This window comes from Rhamphochromis longiceps, linkage group LG4, assembly GCF_057381845.1.
Source record: "Rhamphochromis longiceps isolate RC_006_pf linkage group LG4, R_longiceps_female_GT1.1, whole genome shotgun sequence".
In the NCBI taxonomy this organism is placed as follows: Eukaryota; Metazoa; Chordata; class Actinopteri; order Cichliformes; family Cichlidae; genus Rhamphochromis; species Rhamphochromis longiceps.
In genome coordinates this window covers 39,201,860-39,221,193 of record NC_140560.1, presented here as the reverse complement: position 1 = coordinate 39,221,193, position 19,334 = coordinate 39,201,860, and the positions used below count along the sequence as shown (strand labels likewise).

The window sequence follows — 19,334 nt, the reverse complement described above, 5'->3', positions numbered from 1 at the left end:
GCCGACACATCAGAGTCAGCGAGCTGTCGGCTTTCAGCGATTGTAATCGATAAATCGATTATCCAAACCCACCCAGTTATCAGCGCCCTCTCTGGGCTGCAGTTACTTTTCTTATGCAGGAGCAGGCAATGATCACAGGCGTGTAAATAACTGGACACGAGCGTATCACACAAATCTTATCCTGCAGTGTACTTCTGACACTTCATGCCGGGGTGGTTAGCACGAGCCGCTCTGCACACGTCCTCGGGGAGTCTGCAGGCTCCCACTCCCACTCAGGGCCCAGATTTAAAACTAGCAGCACGTAGAAGGACGGGCCTGACGTGTAACTTCGCCGGTGCCGGACAGGAAGTGTGCGAGCTGACGTCAGAGCAGTGGCAATAACGGCAGAATCAAGCTGAGCAGCCTCGTCGCTGAGCTTCTGCAGCTGTTTCATAACCTTCAAAATCCCCCTGAGTCAGCAGGATCATTCACCACAGGCAAGGATTTGGGAGGTTTCCACTTCAAAGCAGGTCTGACAGGATGTTTCCTCCAATGTTGGTGTGAGGAACAACGGGAACATCCATCCAGCTTATTAAACACGTATCCAGGCTCGGTGAGGAGCCGAGCCCAGCTGCTCCAGGATGAAACTTACAGCTTTACTGAGCTGTGCAAAAGTCTTAAGCCACGCCTCGTTTCTTCATATGCTGCAGGAAAAAGGTGCAAACTTACAGGAAATACAGGAAATAAGGCAAAAACAGAGCACGAGTGATGTTCTCCTCTGTGAGGATCTCCAGGCTTCGTCTGTGTCAGCATGACCTCACACTGCTTCAGTCATGCTGAGGTCCATCCAGGTGTGCTTTCCCTGCACCGGCAGTGTGTTTGTGCGGTGGATCGAACTCTGAAGTTCATCAGTTTTATCACCTCCACCTCACAGACGATCACGCTGTTGCTGATTCTGCTGCTCAGCTCTTCACCTGCACCCTCAGGACACTTCAGGAATTTAATCTGAAACTTTAATTTCAGCAGTTCAGTGTTTACGTCATATTCCTGTGTTTTAATGATCAGATCTTTATAATGTTTAAACAAAGGCCACGGACTCTGAACAGGAAGTAATCAGGAAATAAGCTGCTGTAAGTGTGTGTGTGTGTGTGTGTGCGCGTGTGTGTGCGTGTGTGTGTGTGTGTGTGCGCGTGTGTGTGCGTGTGTGCGTGTGTGTGTGCGCGTGTGTGTGCGTGTGTGCGTGTGTGTGTGTGCGTGTGTGTGTGTGTGTGCGTGTGTGTGCGTGTGTGTGTGTGTGTGCGTGTGTGTGTGCGTGTGTGTGTGTGTGCGTGTGTGTGCGTGTGTGTGTGTGCGTGTGTGTGTGTGTGCGTGTGTGTGTGTGCGTGTGTGTGTGTGTGTGCGTGTGTGTGCGTGTGTGTGTGTGTGTGCGTGTGTGTGTGCGTGTGTGTCTGTGTGCGTGTGTGTGCGTGTGTGTGCGTGTGTGCGTGTGTGTGTGTGTGTGCGTGTGTGTGTGCGTGTGTGTGTGTGTGCGTGTGCGCGTGTGTGTGTGCGCGCGCGTGTGTGTGTGTGTGTGTGTGTGTGTGTGTGTGCGTGTGTGTGTGTGTGCGTGTGTGTGTGTGTGTGTGTTGAGAAATCCTGGACTCCTTTTACTCAGCAGGAGATTCTCCAGTTTTATTTCCTGCTCCTGGTTAAACTATGTAAACATTTCCCCCATCTGGGTTTTTTCTTCTGCATTAAAAACAATTAAAGCTGAGCTCCAGGTGAGCTCCTCCTTCCTGCTCTTTTGCCAAATAAAGCCCCAAAATAAATCTTAAATAAATAAAAACTCATTAAATGTAAACGTCACACTGAGTTCAGAGTCACGCGTACACAGCAAAATCTCCAGTGTTAAATTAACACTGGAGAGTGTCTATATGGGTCCACACCTCTGAGTGTTAAATACAACACTGTTGAGTGTTAAATTCAGAATCAGAATCAGAATCAGAATCAGAATCAGAAAGGGTTTTATTGCCAAATGTTGAGCAGGTTTACAACATTAGGAAATTGCTGCGGTGCTTCAGTGCAAACATACTGTCATAAATTACGCTTAAATAGACATGGAAATAAAAATAAGAATAAGAATTAAAAGTGTTAAGTAGATAGATAGATATATACATGATATATACATGAGTGCAGGTGGTGATCAGTGCAAACATGGAATGATGCAGTGACACAGCGTAGGGTCATGTGTTAGTGGTGGGAACAGTCATGTGGTTATTGTTCATGTGTCCAACAGCAGAGGGGAAGAAACTGTTCTTATGGCGAGAGGTTCTGGTGCGAATGGACCGGAGCCTCCTGCCTGAGGGGAGCAGGTCAAACAGACTGTGTCCAGGGTGAGAAGGGTCAGCTGAGATCCGAGCTGCACGCCCCAGTGTCCTGGAGGTGTACAGGTCCTGCAGAGATGGGAGTCTGCAGCCAATCACCTTCTCAGCAGAGCGCACAACACGCTGCAGTCTCTGTTTGTCCCTGATAGTGGCTCCAGCGTACCACACGGTGATGGAGGAGGTGAGGATGGACTCGATGATGCAGTGTAGAACTGCATCATCGTCCATGTTGGCAGGTTGAATTTCTTCAGCTGCCTCAGGAAGTACATCCTCTGCTGGGCTTTCTTAATGATTTTCTAACACTGGAAAATAACTCAAAATGTTAGAAATATTCCAGTGTTAGAAAATCAGCACTGCTCAGTGTTAGCCATTGTTAATCTTCAAAACTGACTAAGTTACTTTTAAACATATAACACTGTCAAAAGTGTTAATTTAACACTCAACAGTGTTGTATTTAACACTCAGAGGTGTGGACCCATATAGACACTCTCCAGCGTTAATTTAACACTGGAGATTTTGCTGTGTAGATATGTGTTTAAATGAGACCCCGCTGCAGTAAAAGCCTCTAAAAACAACTTACACAAATATTACATTCCTACTTGCAAAACTTTTAAATTCCCATTACTGAAACTTCCAGCACTGATGATGCAATCAGCATGATGTCACGTCGAGTCACCTCCTGAGGTGCAGCCACGCTGTGAGCTCAGAGACGAGCGTGCGCACGACCTTCTCACGCATCATCATTAAACATCTTGAAGTGAATTGTGCCTGACAGGAAGTGCTGTCTGATCCATTTCCAGGTCCCAACGCTCACCGAGAGTGCAAATGTTCAGCTCCAGTCAAACGATGAGTGCAGCTGTTCTCCAGCTGTTACAGTAAACTTCAGCTCGGTATTTAAAATTGATCTACATGAAGATCTCTGAGTGAAGGGCGGAGAGGACTCACACACAGCTGTGCTGCAACTCTGGATGGAGTTCATGCTGAGGGTCGCTGATGGGCGGAGACAGACCCCGTCACGTGACAGGAAGAAGATGCTGATGATCGGTCCGTGGCTCAAGGTTGGCCATAAACCCACTGCTGTTTGGATTACTCTCTGAAAAAGCTCAACATCCTCGAGTTCTTGCACATAGATTGTTCCACAGGGTTCAGTGCTAGGACCAGTTCTGTTTACATTATACATGCTTCCCTTAGGCAGCATCATTAGAAGATGTTAAGGAATATATTCTAAAACACTTCTTCAGTAAAGACTCAGAGAAGAGAAACACACAGAACTTGCTAGCAAGGGCAGCTCCCTACTAAGAGACTCCAGTGAGAGAACTGCCCCGGTCTTTATTTTATACTCCATTGAGCGTATGTGTGTGCGTGTGTGTGTGTGTGTGTGTGTGTGTGTGTGTGGGGGGGGGGGGGGGGGTCAGAGTGTGGCCCCATAAACAACTTCCCTTAACCTGCTGGTCTGGAAAATCCAGCAGTTCATCTATATGTAAAGAAGCACTTAAACTAAAACAGACATAGCTACGTTAATCCTACCGTAAAGCAATAAGACAAGGTACGAGCTCTCATGCTCCCAGGACGTGGGGGTGAACACCCTAGAGTGTTACAGACCTCCTAGGATGAAACATTCTTTCAATATGCCACCAACTATATACTTGTACACACACACGATTACATGCAGCATTCTACCATATGCAAACTTATATCACTAAAAGATTATACTGACTACTAAATACAATTTTCCATTGACAGAAGACATAGCATACATTTACACTGCTATGCAGATGACACCCAGCTCTATCTGTCCATGAAGCCAGATAACACACACCAATGAGTTAAACTGCAGGAATGTCTTAAAGACATAAAGACCTGGATGGCCGCTAACTTTCTGCTTCTTAATTCAGATCAAACTGAGGTTATTGTACTCGGCCCTGAAAATCTTAGAAATATGATATCTAACCAGATCCTTACTCTGGATGGCATTACCTTGGCCTCCAGTAACACTGTGAGGAACCTTGGAGTCATGTTTGACCAGGACATGTCCTTCAATGCACATATTAAACAAATATGTAAGACTGCTTTCTTCCATTTGTGCAACATCTCTAAAGTTAGAAATATCCTGTCTCAGAGTGACGCTGAAAAACTAGTTCATGCATTTATTACTTCCAGGCTGGACGACTGTAACTCATTATTATCAGGATGTCCTAAAAACTCCCTGAAAGCCTTCAGCTGATCCAAAATGCTGCAGCAAGAGTCCTGACAGGGACTAGAAAGAGAGCAGATTTCTCCTGTTTTGGCTTCCTGTTAAATCCAGAATTCAAAATCCTGCTCCTCACATACAAGGTCTTAAATCAAGGGCGTAGATTTGGTTTTGGCGTTGGGGGGGGGCGGATGATTCAACCACCGAACCCTGGCCTGTTTCTTTTTTTTCCTTTTTTGCTTCTTGATAAAAAAGGAGAAATATACTTGCCTACATATGCTATTCTACCTGCTTTTAAACCATTTAAAATTACAGTTCATAGTTTTATAAGTGAATTATATAATGTTACATTACTATTAAACAAATGACTGACTAAGTATTTTAGGCTTTAGTTTACTTCAGCCATATTCCATATAAATCAGGTATCATACAAACATAAAAATAGCTTCAAATACAGTCATGACAATAAAAGAATATGACTTTAAGGACTTAACAACATTACTTCAGTTACACCAACATCTCTGACACATCAGCACTAAGGAAACACTGAATGACCTGCTGGGTTTTGTCCATAAAACTACTCGTCTAAGATTACCACAAAGTAAAAGATCTCTCAGCAACATTATGCAACAGTTTAGGCACTGTTGCCCCGATCAACTCAGTGAGCTGGGATTTTTATTCTAAACATGAACTACTGTTACAGCAACAGACATTAATCCTACTGGTGTCCCACACAACAACTCAATGTCCACTATGTGAAGCAGCCAAACACAGGCCTGCTCCTCTCACTAACTGAGATAAACTGCTGGCATATTGGTTTTACATCTATGCTGTCCAGTGTCTGCTGGTGGACACACAGCAGCATTGTTTAATCTCATTTGAGTCATTGTTGACTTTAGCATGTTTTTAGTCTTCTGAGAGCACTGAAGCTTCTTTCAGCCTCAGTACCTGCGTTTTATCCTCAGATTAAATTATTATTCTGTGCCTGATGTGCCTCACCTTTGGCCCTGGCTCCTCCCCTCTGACTGCACTAGGACATATTGCCACCTGATAAAATAACACATGGATTCGTGCCATATAAAAAGTGAGACGTGTCAATTCAGATTCTTTGTCAAATATACACTAATGAATCAGTTTACATCAGCAGCCTGACAATTGTCAAACAGGATCCCACAGCTGTTTATGTTTTTGAACACATTTTGCACAGAGAGACATTTTTTGAAAAATGTATTGACAGCAATGTTGAACATTATTACACAGGATAAAACAACTACATGTAAAATAATTACACCGTGACGCCTCTGCCTTTGTAAATGGAGGGACAGTAACTGCATGTTTATATGTAAGCGTGTAAAACCTGCAGACAGTCAGATTAACAGTATTTTGTCTCTATCTGCCATTCTGTAATTCATCTCATGTAAACGTGGCGCGCAGCGTGACGTGAAAAAGGGCACATACCTTTGATGTCGCGTGACGAACTCCGTATTCCTCGTCCACACGTAAACGGAAAAAAATGAGTTTTAAAAAATCTCAGAACAGCCGCATGTTCAAAAATACCCGTGTAGGTGTGGACGCAGCGTAAAAGAGTTATTAGTGAGAATTACAGGTAGTAATAAAATAAACTACTAAGCTCAGAGAAGTTACTCTTAAGTTGATCCATAGATGTTATCTGGTAAAGACATATCTGGTTAAATTTAAGAAAAATATTGACACTCTTTGTACTTTTTGCAGCAATGCAGAGGAACCAACATGTCATGTATTTTGGATTGATCTAAATAATTTTATAAACACCAAAATTGATGCCTCGTGTAAACTGAAGTTTCAACATATTCTATTTGGCCTCTCACATACCGACAAAATAAATCGAAAAAAGATATATTATCAATCTTCTGATTTTTGTCTAATTGGCTAATTTTGCCGCAAAATACGGCAGAAGGGGGCGGTCAAAGAGTGACCCTTCAAAAGTAAGTACTGAATATTATGTCCCTTATTTATGTGCGAATGTTTAATAATGAAGAACATTAAAACATTACTGGTGGAGTCACACATGTGTCCACTGCACCATCTGGAACTCTTCTTGTTTACACTCGTAATAACACAAACACTAAATCCTGCTTCTCTGTGCTGTTGTGTAGCAGTGTGTATACCTGAGACTGTCACCTGTCTGTCTGTCCTGCACTCTCTCTCTCTGTTTCTTTCTCTCTGATTGTGGAATAAAAGTATGAACGTGTGTTTATAAGTTACACTTGTGTCTGAATCCTGCAGCTTATCACACATTTGATTTCCATGTGTGACGACTGCAAGTGTCCAGAGTGAGGACAGACTGAGGGACACACTGCTGCACATCATCTGTGAGGCTTTGCAGCCCTGATGATCCACCAGGACAAACTCAGCAGTGTGTGAGGAAGAGGAGGAGGAAGAGCCAGCAGCAGCTGACAGATGGAGAGAATAGACAGACTGTTCCCTGTTTGTGAAGGACTGCTAGGAAAGTTTAGAGATTTTCAAAGAGATTTGAAATTAAAAAAAAAAAAAAAAAGATTTACTTTGCCTTGTTTGCAGTGGCGTGTCCAGCAGGGTGGCCTGGGGGGGCACAGGCCACCCCCCGCCAACCAGACTGGCCAGGTGGCACCCCAAAGCTAAAACAATGAAATTCAATGAAATCAAATGTACAATTATGTTTTCACAGTGATGCTCAGATATCCGAGTGTAAGTGAATGCAGCATCGGCTTCTGGACTATGAGCATCACGTTAGCAAAGGTAGGAGAGCCAAGTGTAACCCAGTGTTAATTTGGTTATCTGATATTGTGTGATATTCAGTATATATGTATATATCTATATTGGGTATAAAATGTTCTTCAGTGATTTTGAGGTTTTTTTATTGCTATTGGTTTGCGGCTGCTTTACGTCGACTTTTGTAGTACATCCAAGTGGGAGGGGCTACGAGCTCACATGGCTTGTAGCTGTGCCAGAGAGCAAGCTTGGGTGAGCTAGCGGGGAATATCTCCTTCTGCAGTAGCCTTAAAAAAGACTATTGTTCGTTCTCCTGCCAGACGCCTCGCTGCTGCGCTGCCTCGCTGCCTCGCTGCTGCCATTAAAGGACCGGCGGCTGCCATTCATTCATCCATCTGGACCTCGATTATTTGGACCGAAGTACTCACACACACGCCCGCACTCAGTGCCATACACTCTCTTTATTTTGCTGGCCAGCTAACACCATTGTTGTTGTTGTTGTTTTTCGCATTCACAAAGACTATCCAAAGACATTTTGGTTATTGTCAAATAGACACTCTGATTACGCACTGAGGAGGTTGTGGTGTTACAACCCCAGGACTGAGAAAAAGGACTCTTTACACAATATATTCACTTGTCTCCTGGTTAGGAGAAGAGGCTATTGATGGAAATAAAAAAATTTCTTTTCTTCTTCTTCTTGCCTTTGTTTACATTGTATCCCAGAGAAGTTTTAAGTTGTTCAGGTTGAAACATTTGCACTTAGAGTCGGTTAAGTTTCCTTTGATGTATCAGTGTCAAGCTGATGTTTAAGAGGGTATGTTAAGGACGGATGTGCTCCAGTCCATCAATCCTTTAAAGTGCTGGACACCGATGGTAAATTGCCATCAGACCCTAAATAAATTGTCCTCTGCTGTTATCCATATTGCTTCTCTCATTCTTTGGTGAGTAGACGTCTTGGTTACACAAGCACGAAAGAGGCACCGCAGAAAACAATTTTTCAGCGAAAGATTAACAGGTTAACATACTGGACTGGCCATCAGGCATACCGGGCATTTGCCGGTGGGCTGATGACTTATTTATTTATTTTTGTAATGTCATGAACAATGAGAGGTGGTGGATTGGCCAGATGCTGGCAGATCTGTAAAAATAACTCAGTTGTTTGGTTTCTCTGGCGGAGTTTCCACAGAGGCCAGCAGGTGGATGAGGGAAAGGAGAGGCAGGAGCAGAGACCCGAGGCGGCCGCCGGTCCGAGTGTCAGGTGAACTGAACTTCAGGTAAGAAGTTATAACCTGCAGTTCAGATATAAACGAAGTTTAGGTGGAGTTTATTTTCGTCATGCTGACTTTTTCGTACTGCGTGCTAGCTAGCATGACAGAGTTTCTATACAGCTGGGTGGTGCTATGATGTTACTGATAGTGAACTTTATTTTATTCATAAGGTTAGTTAGTAGAGTTGCCAACGGCTCCTTAAAAATGGAATGGTCCGTCATTCAGAGAAAATATTACGCGTTTCGTATTGAGCTGAGAAGAGACGCAGTTTGTCCTGGACTTCAGCTACAATGGAAAAAGACACAAAGCTGGAGTTATTCTGTGTTTACGCTGCACAGCTGCCTCTTCTTCTCTCATCCCCTCCCTCTCCTGTTGCTACTTCAGTCATGAAACTGATCAATGATCAGCTGATCGGCTCTCTTGTTTGTTTATCGCCCACTTTGCGCCAGAAAGAGGAAACCAGCGGATGTCGCGCTAAACAACAGCAGCAGGTTTAAGCTTGATCAGCTGTTGTTAGAATTGATTTAATATTAATTTCTAGTATCAGCTGATGTTTGCTGGAGCCACAGCTGTAAAGCTGCTGGTCATGATGTCGGTTTGGATATGTGGTGAGAGGGAAACATGAAGATGAAACCAGGAGATGTCCTTACTGAACCATCAGAGCTGTGATGGAGAAACAGGTTTACCTTTTAGGTGACATGGATGAGTTGAAGTTATGAACTGTTTCTGAGAGACAAATAACACCAGGATCCTTTTCTAAGCAGCTGACAGCTGGTAACTGTGCAGGGGCGGGTCTAGCAAAGTGTTGCCAGGGGGCAGGTAGGGCATTAACAGGGAGAGGGGGGCACAAAGAAATACTTTCTTATTCTCATTTAAAATGTCTAGTATTAACCCCGATTCTTTTGTCCCCGTGACAGAACAGATAAAACCAACTCATAGTGTTAAAACATTTATATTTCTTTTTATTCAATCATCTTCCGGAAGAGAGAGCACAGCTCAAACGCCAGTTGCAGCTCTAACATTTTTAGCTCCACATGTGTCTTATATGGTATTATTTCTGTACTTTGCACGTCACACAGTTTCAAACATTGCTTATATGGCAAAGTTCCTCTTTTCTGTGTCTTATCTATTAATATGCCTGTGCACTAAAACTTCCTGTTTTTTAGTCTGGCTGAGCACTTTGTGAGTCAAAAGTGGCCTTGCTCTACAAGCCTTCATTATTAAAGTACATAAAACAATATAATAGGAAAAGAAGGATACTAAGGATATTGATTTCATGACACTAGCTTTTATTAAATAATTATCTGAATCTTGCAAACAAAGTTTTTATCTGAGGTAAAAATCAAATCAAATTCAAATTTTATTTGTCACGTACACAGTCATACATAGTACGATATGCAGTGAAATGCTTGGACAACTGCTCGTGACCTAAAGAAAAAAGAAAAGGCTATGAATAAGATAGGAAATAAATATGAAAATTAAAAAGGGTAAATTTAACTAGGAAGGAAGAAAATAAAATATAAAAATTAAAGTTAAAAATGAAATAACTGTACAACACAAATTAGAATGAAGGGTAAATTTAACTGGGAAAGAATGTATAGAAATCATACATATACCAACAAGACTGTACATCACTGTCACAACAGCGTTTGTTTTCATTCAAAGGCTTTATGGCTTTAATACCTGGGGCCAATTTTCTGTCCCAGTCCAGCCCTGCAGGTTAATACTGGCAGTGTCACCATGCCAGCTGACTGCATTTCATCATCAGCCAGTGTTGTTCTTTATCAATATTACCAAAGTTTACCATAAGGCAGCATAGAAAGTATTTACTTGCTTTCAGGTTTTATTCAAATGTTAGTCTTTTCAGTTGTTTCTCCACTTTTTTCCTGTTTCAAAATCAAACACCAGTTTGTGAGAAGATTATCTTCTTTTTTTAACAGGCAGATAAAGTTTTACATTGGCATTGGCTAATTTGTCAATTGTTTGTTACAAATGTTCGTATTTTAATATTCAAAATGTTTTTGCCCAAAACATGTCAGTAAAAATACTATGCAAATATTGCTGTCCTTGACTGCTGAATAAACACTGACTGATTGTATCTCTTGTACTTTTTCAACACAGTATCTAAAAACTTTGCACCGTAGTGGTTAAAATCTCATTCTAAGAAGAGTTAAAAGCGCATTCAGTTATTAGTTTTACAGGGTTATTGAATTATGGTTAACAGTGGGTAGAATTGTTTTTTAACATTATCAGCCAGTTACATCTGCCACCCTTCTCCAAATCTGTGAGAAGTGGAACGAAAATCAGACATGATTCCGAACATTTTTAACAAATAAATAACTGAAAAGTGGGTGTGCGTGATTATTCAGCCCCCTGAGTCAATGCGATGTGTTATGTGTGTATGATGATGACTCCTGAAACGTCAATGCTCGGACGTCCAGGAGTCCAACATATTTCAGCTTTTAAAGGACAAATAGGTGCATCAAGTTTTCTACTCTTCACTATTTTTCAGTCGTTTTGTGGGCTCATCTTCATCCTCAACCTCATCCTCAACCTCATCCTCATCTTCATCCTCAACTTCATCCTCATCTTCATCCTTAACCTCATCCTCAACTTCATTCACAACTTGATCCTCATCTTCATTCTCAACTTCATCCTCAACTTCATTCACAACTTGATCCTCAAATTCATCTTCAAATTCATCCTCATCTTCATCCTCCTCTGCTTTAAGGGGAGGTGTGGCATTGAAGTATATACTGCAATGATCTGCTATTTCGTCATTACGAACACTCAGATCAGAGACTTCAACATTTCTGCTGATGACCAGATCCAGAGTGTGACCTCCTTTATGTGTTGGGCTTTTTACATGTTGCGTAAGACTGTTATTGTTCAATATAGACGAAAATCTTTTTTTGGTTTTGTTCTTCAACTTTTTATCAAACCAGATATTAAAATCTCCAGCCAAAATGATGCCGTCTTTGCATTTTGCAGAAACGTCCTGCAAGAGGCTTTCAAACTCCGGCCGGAAATCTTTGAATTTCGTCTGCGGAGGGCGATACACACCGATGACCAGGACAGGTTGGTAACCAGTTCGCTTCAGCCTTACAGCCACATATTCAAAGTGTTTGGCTGAGATCAGATTAATTTTTTTACCCTTGTAAAGGGTCTTTAAGAATAAAATCGCGACGCCACCTCCTCTTTTGTTCTCTTCCCTCGTAAACTGAACAAATTTGTACTCTTCAGTTAACATGTCTCGAAGGACCTGATCCTTGTGCTTCTTCTTTTCATTTTTCATCCACGTCTCTGTTAAAATTAATACATCTTTGTTTTTCTCTAATAAACCCTTCAATTTTTCCTTTTTCCTTTTAATCGAGCGAAAATTGATCAGCACCCAGCTTCCAGCATCTCTTGCATTCTTCTGCTCGTTAAATTTCCTTTTAGCAGCACCATTACCATCATCACTATCACGGCAGTCAGCTGGGGGCACATAGTTTTTATCTTTCTTTGTGTCATCAACACCACTCTCCTCACTTGGTTGATTACTTTCTTCCTCGTTGTCACCACCACTCCTTGTTTCGGAGGCAGACTGTTCTTCACCTGCTTGTTGAGCTAGCTTGATCACCTTGTCTCTGTAAAAGAACCCAGTGAAGGTCGAGTCAGTGTGATTTCAGCTGTAAGTCGTCACCAAAAACAACAAACAGGACTCGTACCAGATTTACCTAAAACAGCTGGAATGCAGCAAATTTACTAATGAAATCCTGCCTGACTGTGACATGATGTTGTTTATAGTTTCCTTGGAGATTATTTATGGAGGACTTAGTAATTCAGAACAATGGATGTAAGTCTGTGCTCCAACCTGGCAGATTTGCTGTGACCGTGCCAAATTCTTTAAAGGATATGAGTTCAATTCAGGCATCGTTAGGTTGATCTACTGTTGTAACTCATGGTTAGTGAGCATCAGGGTTTTAAACTGGGTCATATGTTGATTTGGGGGGGGGGGGGGGGGGGGGGGGGGCCACACAGAGAAGAGTTTGAGAACAGTTTCCAAACCTCAGCACCCAGAAACTAACTCCAAACACAACACAAAGGCAGTGACAGCAGTGATCCAGGTGTTTTCACAGCTGATCACCTAATGTGTCGTCATCGATGACGTCTGAAGCCTCGCAGGTTCAGAAAGTGGTTCGAGTGTCGCTGGGCTTTATGAACATGGATCCCTGCCACATGTGCCACATGTGCATGGTGGAGTTTCACCTGTGACATACAGTGGGGCAAAAAAGTATTTAGTCAGCCACCGATTGTGCAAGTTCCCCCACTTAAAATGATGACAGAGGTCAGTAATTTGCACCAGAGGTACACTTCAACTGTGAGAGACAGAATGTGAAAAAAAAATCCATGAATCCACATGGTAGGATTTGTAAAGAATTTATTGGTAAATCAGGGTGGAAAATAAGTATTTGGTCACCTCAAACAAGGAAAATCTCTGGCTCTCACAGACCTGTAACGTCTTCTGTAAGAAGCTTTTCTGTCCCTCACTCGTTACCTGTATGAATGGCACCTGTTTGAACTCATCATCTGTATAAAAGACACCTGTCCACAGCCTCAAACAGTCAGACTCCAAACTCCGCCATGGCCAAGACCAAAGAGCTTTCGAAGGACACCAGGAAAAGTATTGTAGACCTGCACCAGACTGGGAAGAGTGAATCTACAATAGGCAAGCAGCTTGGTGTGAAAAAATCAACTGTGGGAGCAATCATCAGAAAATGGAAGACATACAAGACCACTGATAATCTCCCTCGATCTGGGGCTCCACGCAAGATCTCATCCCGTGGGGTCAAAATGATCATGAGAACGGTGAGCAAAGATCCCAGAACCACACGGGGGGACCTGGTGAATGACCTGCAGAGAGCTGGGACCAAAGTAACAAAGGTCACCATCAGTAACACACTACAACGGCAGGGAATCAAATCCCGCAGTGCCAGACGTGTTCCGCTGCTGAAGCCAGTGCATGTCCAGGCCCGTCTGAAGTTTGCCAGAGAGCACATGGATGATACAGCAGAGGATTGGGAGAATGTCATGTGGTCAGATGAAACCAAAGTAGAACTTTGTGGTATAAACTCAACTCGTCGTGTTTGGAGGAAGAAGAATACTGAGTTGCATCCCAAGAACACCATACCTACTGTGAAGCATGGGGGTGGAAACATCATGCTATGGGGCTGTTTTTCTGCCAAGGGGACAGGACGACTGATCCGTGTTAAGGACAGAATGAATGGGGCCATGTATCGTGAGATTTTGAGCCAAAACCACCTTCCATCAGTGAGAACTTTGAAGATGAAACGAGGCTGGGTCTTCCAACATGACAATGATCCAAAACACACCGCCCGGGCAACAAAGGAGTGGCTCCGTAAGAAGCATTTGAAAGTCCTGGAGTGGCCTAGCCAGTCTCCAGACCTCAACCCCATAGAAAATCTGTGGCGGGAGTTGAAAGTCCGTGTTGCTCGGCGACAGCCCCAAAACATCACTGCTCTCGAGAAGATCTGCATGGAGGAATGGGCCAAAATACCAGCTACTGTGTGTGCAAACCTGGTAAAGACCTATAGTAAACGTTTGACCTCTGTTATTGCCAACAAAGGTTATGTTACAAAGTATTGAGTTGTATTTTTGTTATTGACCAAATACTTATTTTCCACCCTGATTTACGAATAAATTCTTTACAAATCCTACCATGTGGATTCATGGATTTTTTTTCACATTCTGTCTCTCACAGTTGAAGTGTACCTCTGGTGCAAATTACTGACCTCTGTCATCATTTTAGGTGGGGGAACTTGCACAATCGGTGGCTGACTAAATACTTTTTTGCCCCACTGTAGTCGAGCTTGTTTTCTTGGAGAAGGGTTTCCCTTTGAGCTGATCTCTCGCAGTTACACAGGATACTCCCGGAGCCGACTGGACTTCTTCGAGTTTGTGAAGACGCTTCATCCGAGAACCTTCTTCAGTTTTAAGACCAAATGGTGGAGAGTCCCACGTATGTAAACCCCAGTGGGAGGGGGGCGTGTCCCAGAGAGGGTTGTTGGCACGCTATTGACTATGTGTCTCATCGCGACGTGAGAGGCCATAAGAAGATTTCATTGGTTGTTTAACACCTACAGGAAGTCAGAGCTGTGGTGGAGTCATTTTATATATAGAGAGAAAAACTTACTCAATGTTGCTGAATTGCTGAAAAAGGTCCCAGATGAACTTTTTGATCTTGTCAGCTGCAGCTCTCAGTGATTCGCTGGCTTCGGTCACATGATTCTTCCAGATTAATTCTATCGACATTTGAATGACTTCAGGAAGTGGCAACTCCTTTCCACCATCTACAGATCCAACCTGACCGTCAGAGAGAACAGGTTACAACAGAATCATTTCTGTTCTTCATCAGTTTGTCAGTGTTAAGGGAAAAACTGCTGCAGTGATAAACCATAAAAGCATGAATGATATGTTTTTAAACCTTTAGTATGTGTTTAGATCTCACTAATGATGATGTAAAAATGAAATAACAGAACCTCACCACCACTTTTCCTTCGAGGATGTGCTGAAACTCACATCGAGACATTTCTTGGATGAGTTTTCGAGCTGATGCTGAGCTGAAGTTAATTTGGTTCTTGACTTTAAATCTTTTTGCTGCTGCTGACAGAATTTCTTCCACGACGTGCTCACGGCTGTTTGCAGAAATCTTCAGCTTCTCTAACAGTTCCTCGTTTTTTTGCTGGGCTTCATTGATTTCACCTTCTATCTTCTGCAACTTCTCCAGTGATTCAGTGATTTCAGGACAAGACAATAGGGAAGATGATCTCCTTGAAAAAAACTTAACACATCCTGTCCTGTTATATTTTGGCTTTAGTTCCTTGAGCTCCTCAGACAGGGCTGTAAGCTGATCTCTATAGTGGTACAAAATCTTTATCCTGGAGAAACTGGCCTCCAGCAGCTCGTCAGCAGCAGTGCTCATCATGGAGGTTTCTCTGTCCATCACAGAGCAGGAAAGGACGCCTTCATGGGAGAAACGTTTCACCATCATCATCATCATCATCATATAAACAGTAATGACTGAGGGCAGTGAGGGTCAAAGGTCAGTCAGCCTGTTTGCTGCTGTGAACACTCTTTGTATTTGTTCTTTGCTTTCACCCAGCAGGCTGTGGCTCTGTGCTGGACGCACAGCGGTGCTTTCTTCAAGCTTTCCTTCCTGCGTTTAGATAAACTCCACACATTTTTACCCCTGGAGCACACCCAGCAGGAGTCACTCGTTTTCAGTGGACATGGTTGATGTGGACGTTGTGGAGGACGGTAAATACCTCAGAGTACACACTGATAATAAACCGGACGTGGTTAAAAACACCACTGCCCTCTACAGGAAGGGCCACAGTCTCTGAGGTCCTTCAACATCTGTCGACCAATGCTCAGATTTGTCTATGAGTCTGTTGTGGTCAGTGCTATCCTCTGTGCTGTTGCATGCTGGGACAGAGGGTTGAGGGTCACAGACGCCAACAGACTCAGTAAACTGATCAGAAGGCCAGAAATGCTGTGGGGACGGAGCTGGACTCTCTTAGGGTGGTGTTGGAGAGGCGGGTGTTGTCCAACACTGTAAAGAGAATATTGTAGAATTTACGGTAAAATACTGGCAGCTGTTGCTTTCTGATGGTGTCTGAGGAACTGGATCAGGTTTTGGATCCAATGTGCTGGAGGACTTGCGTGGTGTTCCTCAGATGCTCGGTGTAGATTAGCCTTCTTTCCTTGCAGTCTGAAAGCAAATACAAAGCACAATAAAGCAAACTGCCCATTTCAAAAGCAATCTTACATCTAATAGAGCTGACACAATTAATTGTGTAATGATTTACAATTGTGATGCATTGCAATGTGGAAAAAAAAAGCATTCTTAATCCATTCAGAAGAAACTAATCGATTATTAAACACAGTCCCGATCAAAAGTTTGAGACCACTTGAAAAATGGCAAAAAATCATCTTTTGCATGGTTGGATCTTAACAAGGTTCCAACAACATGCAACAAGCAGAAATGGCAGTGAGACAAAACATTTAACTTACATTTCATAAACTTAAACTGGGACGGGCTGTTTTACAGCTGATCAAATGTTAGGACCACATGCCTTTAAAAGGCCAAATCTGTGCAAAACTGTGGATTCATTGTCATTGTCAGACTGTCAGGATGTTCTGATGGCAAAAGCAAAAACACTTTCCTTTTTGAACATGGCTTGTTGAACTGCATAAGTAGGGTCGCTCACAGCGCACCATCGCTGCTGAGGTGGGATGCAGTTAAGACGGTCGTCCTGGGGGTTATGGAAAAAAAACATGAAGTGGAAACCTAAAAAATCCTCAACCCAAATTAAGGCCATTAGTGGTGCCGACCGCACCCCCATAACCATCAAATGGCATCTGAGACTGAAGGACTTCAAAAACTAATTCTCTGATGAGAAAAAAATATAACCTTTTTTTTCTCCTGTAAAAAAAATGCAACCTTGATGGTCCTGATGGTTTCCAACCTTACCGGCATGACAAGCAGATCCCACCTGAGATGTTTTCTTCGCCCTACAGACGAGGGGGCGCCACAATGATTGGGGAGATGCTTTTTCCTTCAGTGGAACAATGAAGCTTCAGGAGGTGCAGGGGTGACAAACGGCTGCTGGCTATGTCCAGATGTTGCAGAGAGCATCCCTCATGACTGAGGGCCCTCGCCTGTGTGGTAACGACTGGGTTTTTCAACAGGACAACGCTACAGTACCCAATGCCCGCAGGACAAAGGACTTCTTCCAGGAGAATAACGTCACTCTTTTGGACCATCCTGCATCTTTCCCTGATCTAAATCCAACTGAGAAAGGACAACAGTTCCAGACAGCAGACGCCCTTCGTGTGGCCGTCTTCACCACTTGGAGAAATGTTCCCACTCACCTCATGGAAACGCTTGCATGAAGTGATCAACAAGAACAGCGGACCAATTTATTACTGAGTTCAAGTCTGGAACTTTCTATCCTAAACTTTTGATCAGCTGTAAAACAGCCTGTTTCCATTTATGTATGTATATATATATACATGGACCAGCTGACTGCTCACACAAACCACACTGACACAGAGTGATACTGAGCCCATCACACTAATGCTGCCCAGTGATGCCCTCCTGAGGCCAACATGGGCACTGTGGGCAGACCCCATGATCCACAGAGGGCCTCTGTACCACATGTGTTTCCTGCTGGTGCTGTTCGGTATGTAGCTCTGCTCGCAGAGACCAACTCAGAGCTGTCAGACTGTTTGTTTCACTTGTTGAGTTCTTTGCAGCGTGTCAGTAAGAACCAGTTTAACTTCATATTTCTGGCAGTGGAATAAAACATGCTTTCATCTTCTCCACAGTAATCACATTTCCCTGTCTGCTGTTTCCTTATATTAAGTAACGTGCCTCCAAACATGGCTGTGTGGGGCCACTGTGGGTGTGTCCACACAGGCCCACAGCAGTTTAGCCCTTGGGGACCACAAAAAACTGATGGGCACCAGATGGGTAAAGCTAGTGTGGGCAGGGCCCAGTGGGGGTTTCCTGAGGCCGTGTACACTGTGGGTTCATCACAGAATTCCGCCAGGAAGTGACTAATGACGTTGTGTCTAAGAGTGAAGCCGCGAGGCCTGTCCGAATGAAGCCCGTGCCAAGACCCATATCGTTCTCCAGGATATCACGTGACCACAGATAGGCCCCGTTTCTCTGAAACAACTTCCTCTTCATGTGAATCGAGCTGTTGAAAATATGCAGGAATCAGGTTTTTGATCTGAGGCGACTCTGACGATTATCACAGACACCATACGCACATTATGGAGCCACCCAAAAGGTGAAAACTATCAGCAGCGAGGAGCATTGTGACATGCTCTCGAGTTCATTCGATCTGCCCGTGGCCGGAGGGATTCGACCCGTTACCGGGGCTTCATCACTGCATCGCCAGACGTGGCCGTCCTGGACAGTAGAGCTGCCCGCTCAGCCCTCAAACAGCAGGGTTTAGTAACAGCCCCCACCCAGTTCAACAGGAAGCTACATGCACTCTTATTGCCAAAGAAGGAAGTCTGGTCATGTGAAGTGACTTTGTGATCAGTTTGTAAAGTGAAAATTAAAAACGTTGAGCAGAGATTAAAAGTTTGAAAGCAAAGCCTCGATGTTCACCCGCAGAGAGGAAAAAGCTTGTTTTCTGCACTCAGTCATCAGACGCTGGGCTCACCTGTTCAGTTAACAGAGACAATGACAACAGCAGCTCACCTGCTTTAAACTGGAGCAGGAGTCAGACCCTCTGCCTCTTGGTGAGAACACATCCGTATCCGTGGCTGTTCCTCTGAAGCACCGAGCTCAGCCCCGACCATCATGTGACCTCTGCTGACGTCCTGCATGTCTGTGCAGGCTCTCAGTCGTCCCGTCACGGTAAGCTGAGCTCTTCAAAATAAAGGGCTGGACTCGCTCCAGTTTCTTGACTCCTGTTGTTGTCTGGATGATACAGTCCAGGCGCTTCTCTGTAAAAGTTTCTTAGATAAAGTCCTGCACACTTTGTTTTACACTGAATGTAATTCTGAGTGCATTTGTGTTCTGGGCCACATGATGTGTTTTAACTTCTTATTTTTATTCTTGTTTTGTCTCAAATTGTTTTTCTGTTTATATAAATACATCACGTTTGCTTGATTCTTGGCCCGACATGTGCAAAGGTCACATGAACTCCAGTGAGCTCCCACTGTTGATCCACAGGGTGGAATATGATGTCGGCCCACCGTGTGCAGCTGGACGTCTCCTGG

The 19,334-nt window shown here is 43.6% G+C and overlaps 1 protein-coding gene across 1 annotated transcript; it reads right to left on the bottom strand.

The window, feature by feature from the left end:
• Window positions 1–9,515: 9,515 nt before the first annotated feature.
• LOC146672385 (uncharacterized) lies at window positions 9,516–19,080 on the bottom strand. Its single transcript, XM_085404986.1, has 4 exons — window positions 18,811–19,080; window positions 15,079–16,305; window positions 14,728–14,897; window positions 9,516–12,160 (listed from the first exon to the last, which is right to left on the bottom strand). The coding sequence occupies exons 2-4, from the start codon at window positions 15,598–15,600 to the stop codon at window positions 11,023–11,025; spliced, it is 1,830 nt and encodes a 609-aa protein (XP_085261112.1). The 5' UTR covers window positions 15,601–16,305; window positions 18,811–19,080; the 3' UTR covers window positions 9,516–11,022.
• Between the last annotated feature and the right edge of the window lie 254 nt (window positions 19,081–19,334).

Bases quoted from the DNA above. Each gene is read 5' to 3' on its own strand.
- LOC146672385 (XM_085404986.1), bottom strand. From the start codon at position 15,600: ATGATGATGATGATGATGATGGTGAAACGTTTCTCCCATGAAGGCGTC. The intron at 14,898-15,078 runs GTGAGGTTCTGT...TCTGACGGTCAG, and splicing joins TCCTCGAAGGAAAAGTGGTG to GTTGGATCTGTAGATGGTGG. The intron at 12,161-14,727 runs GTAAGTTTTTCT...GTTCTTTTACAG, and splicing joins CAGCAATTCAGCAACATTGA to AGACAAGGTGATCAAGCTAG.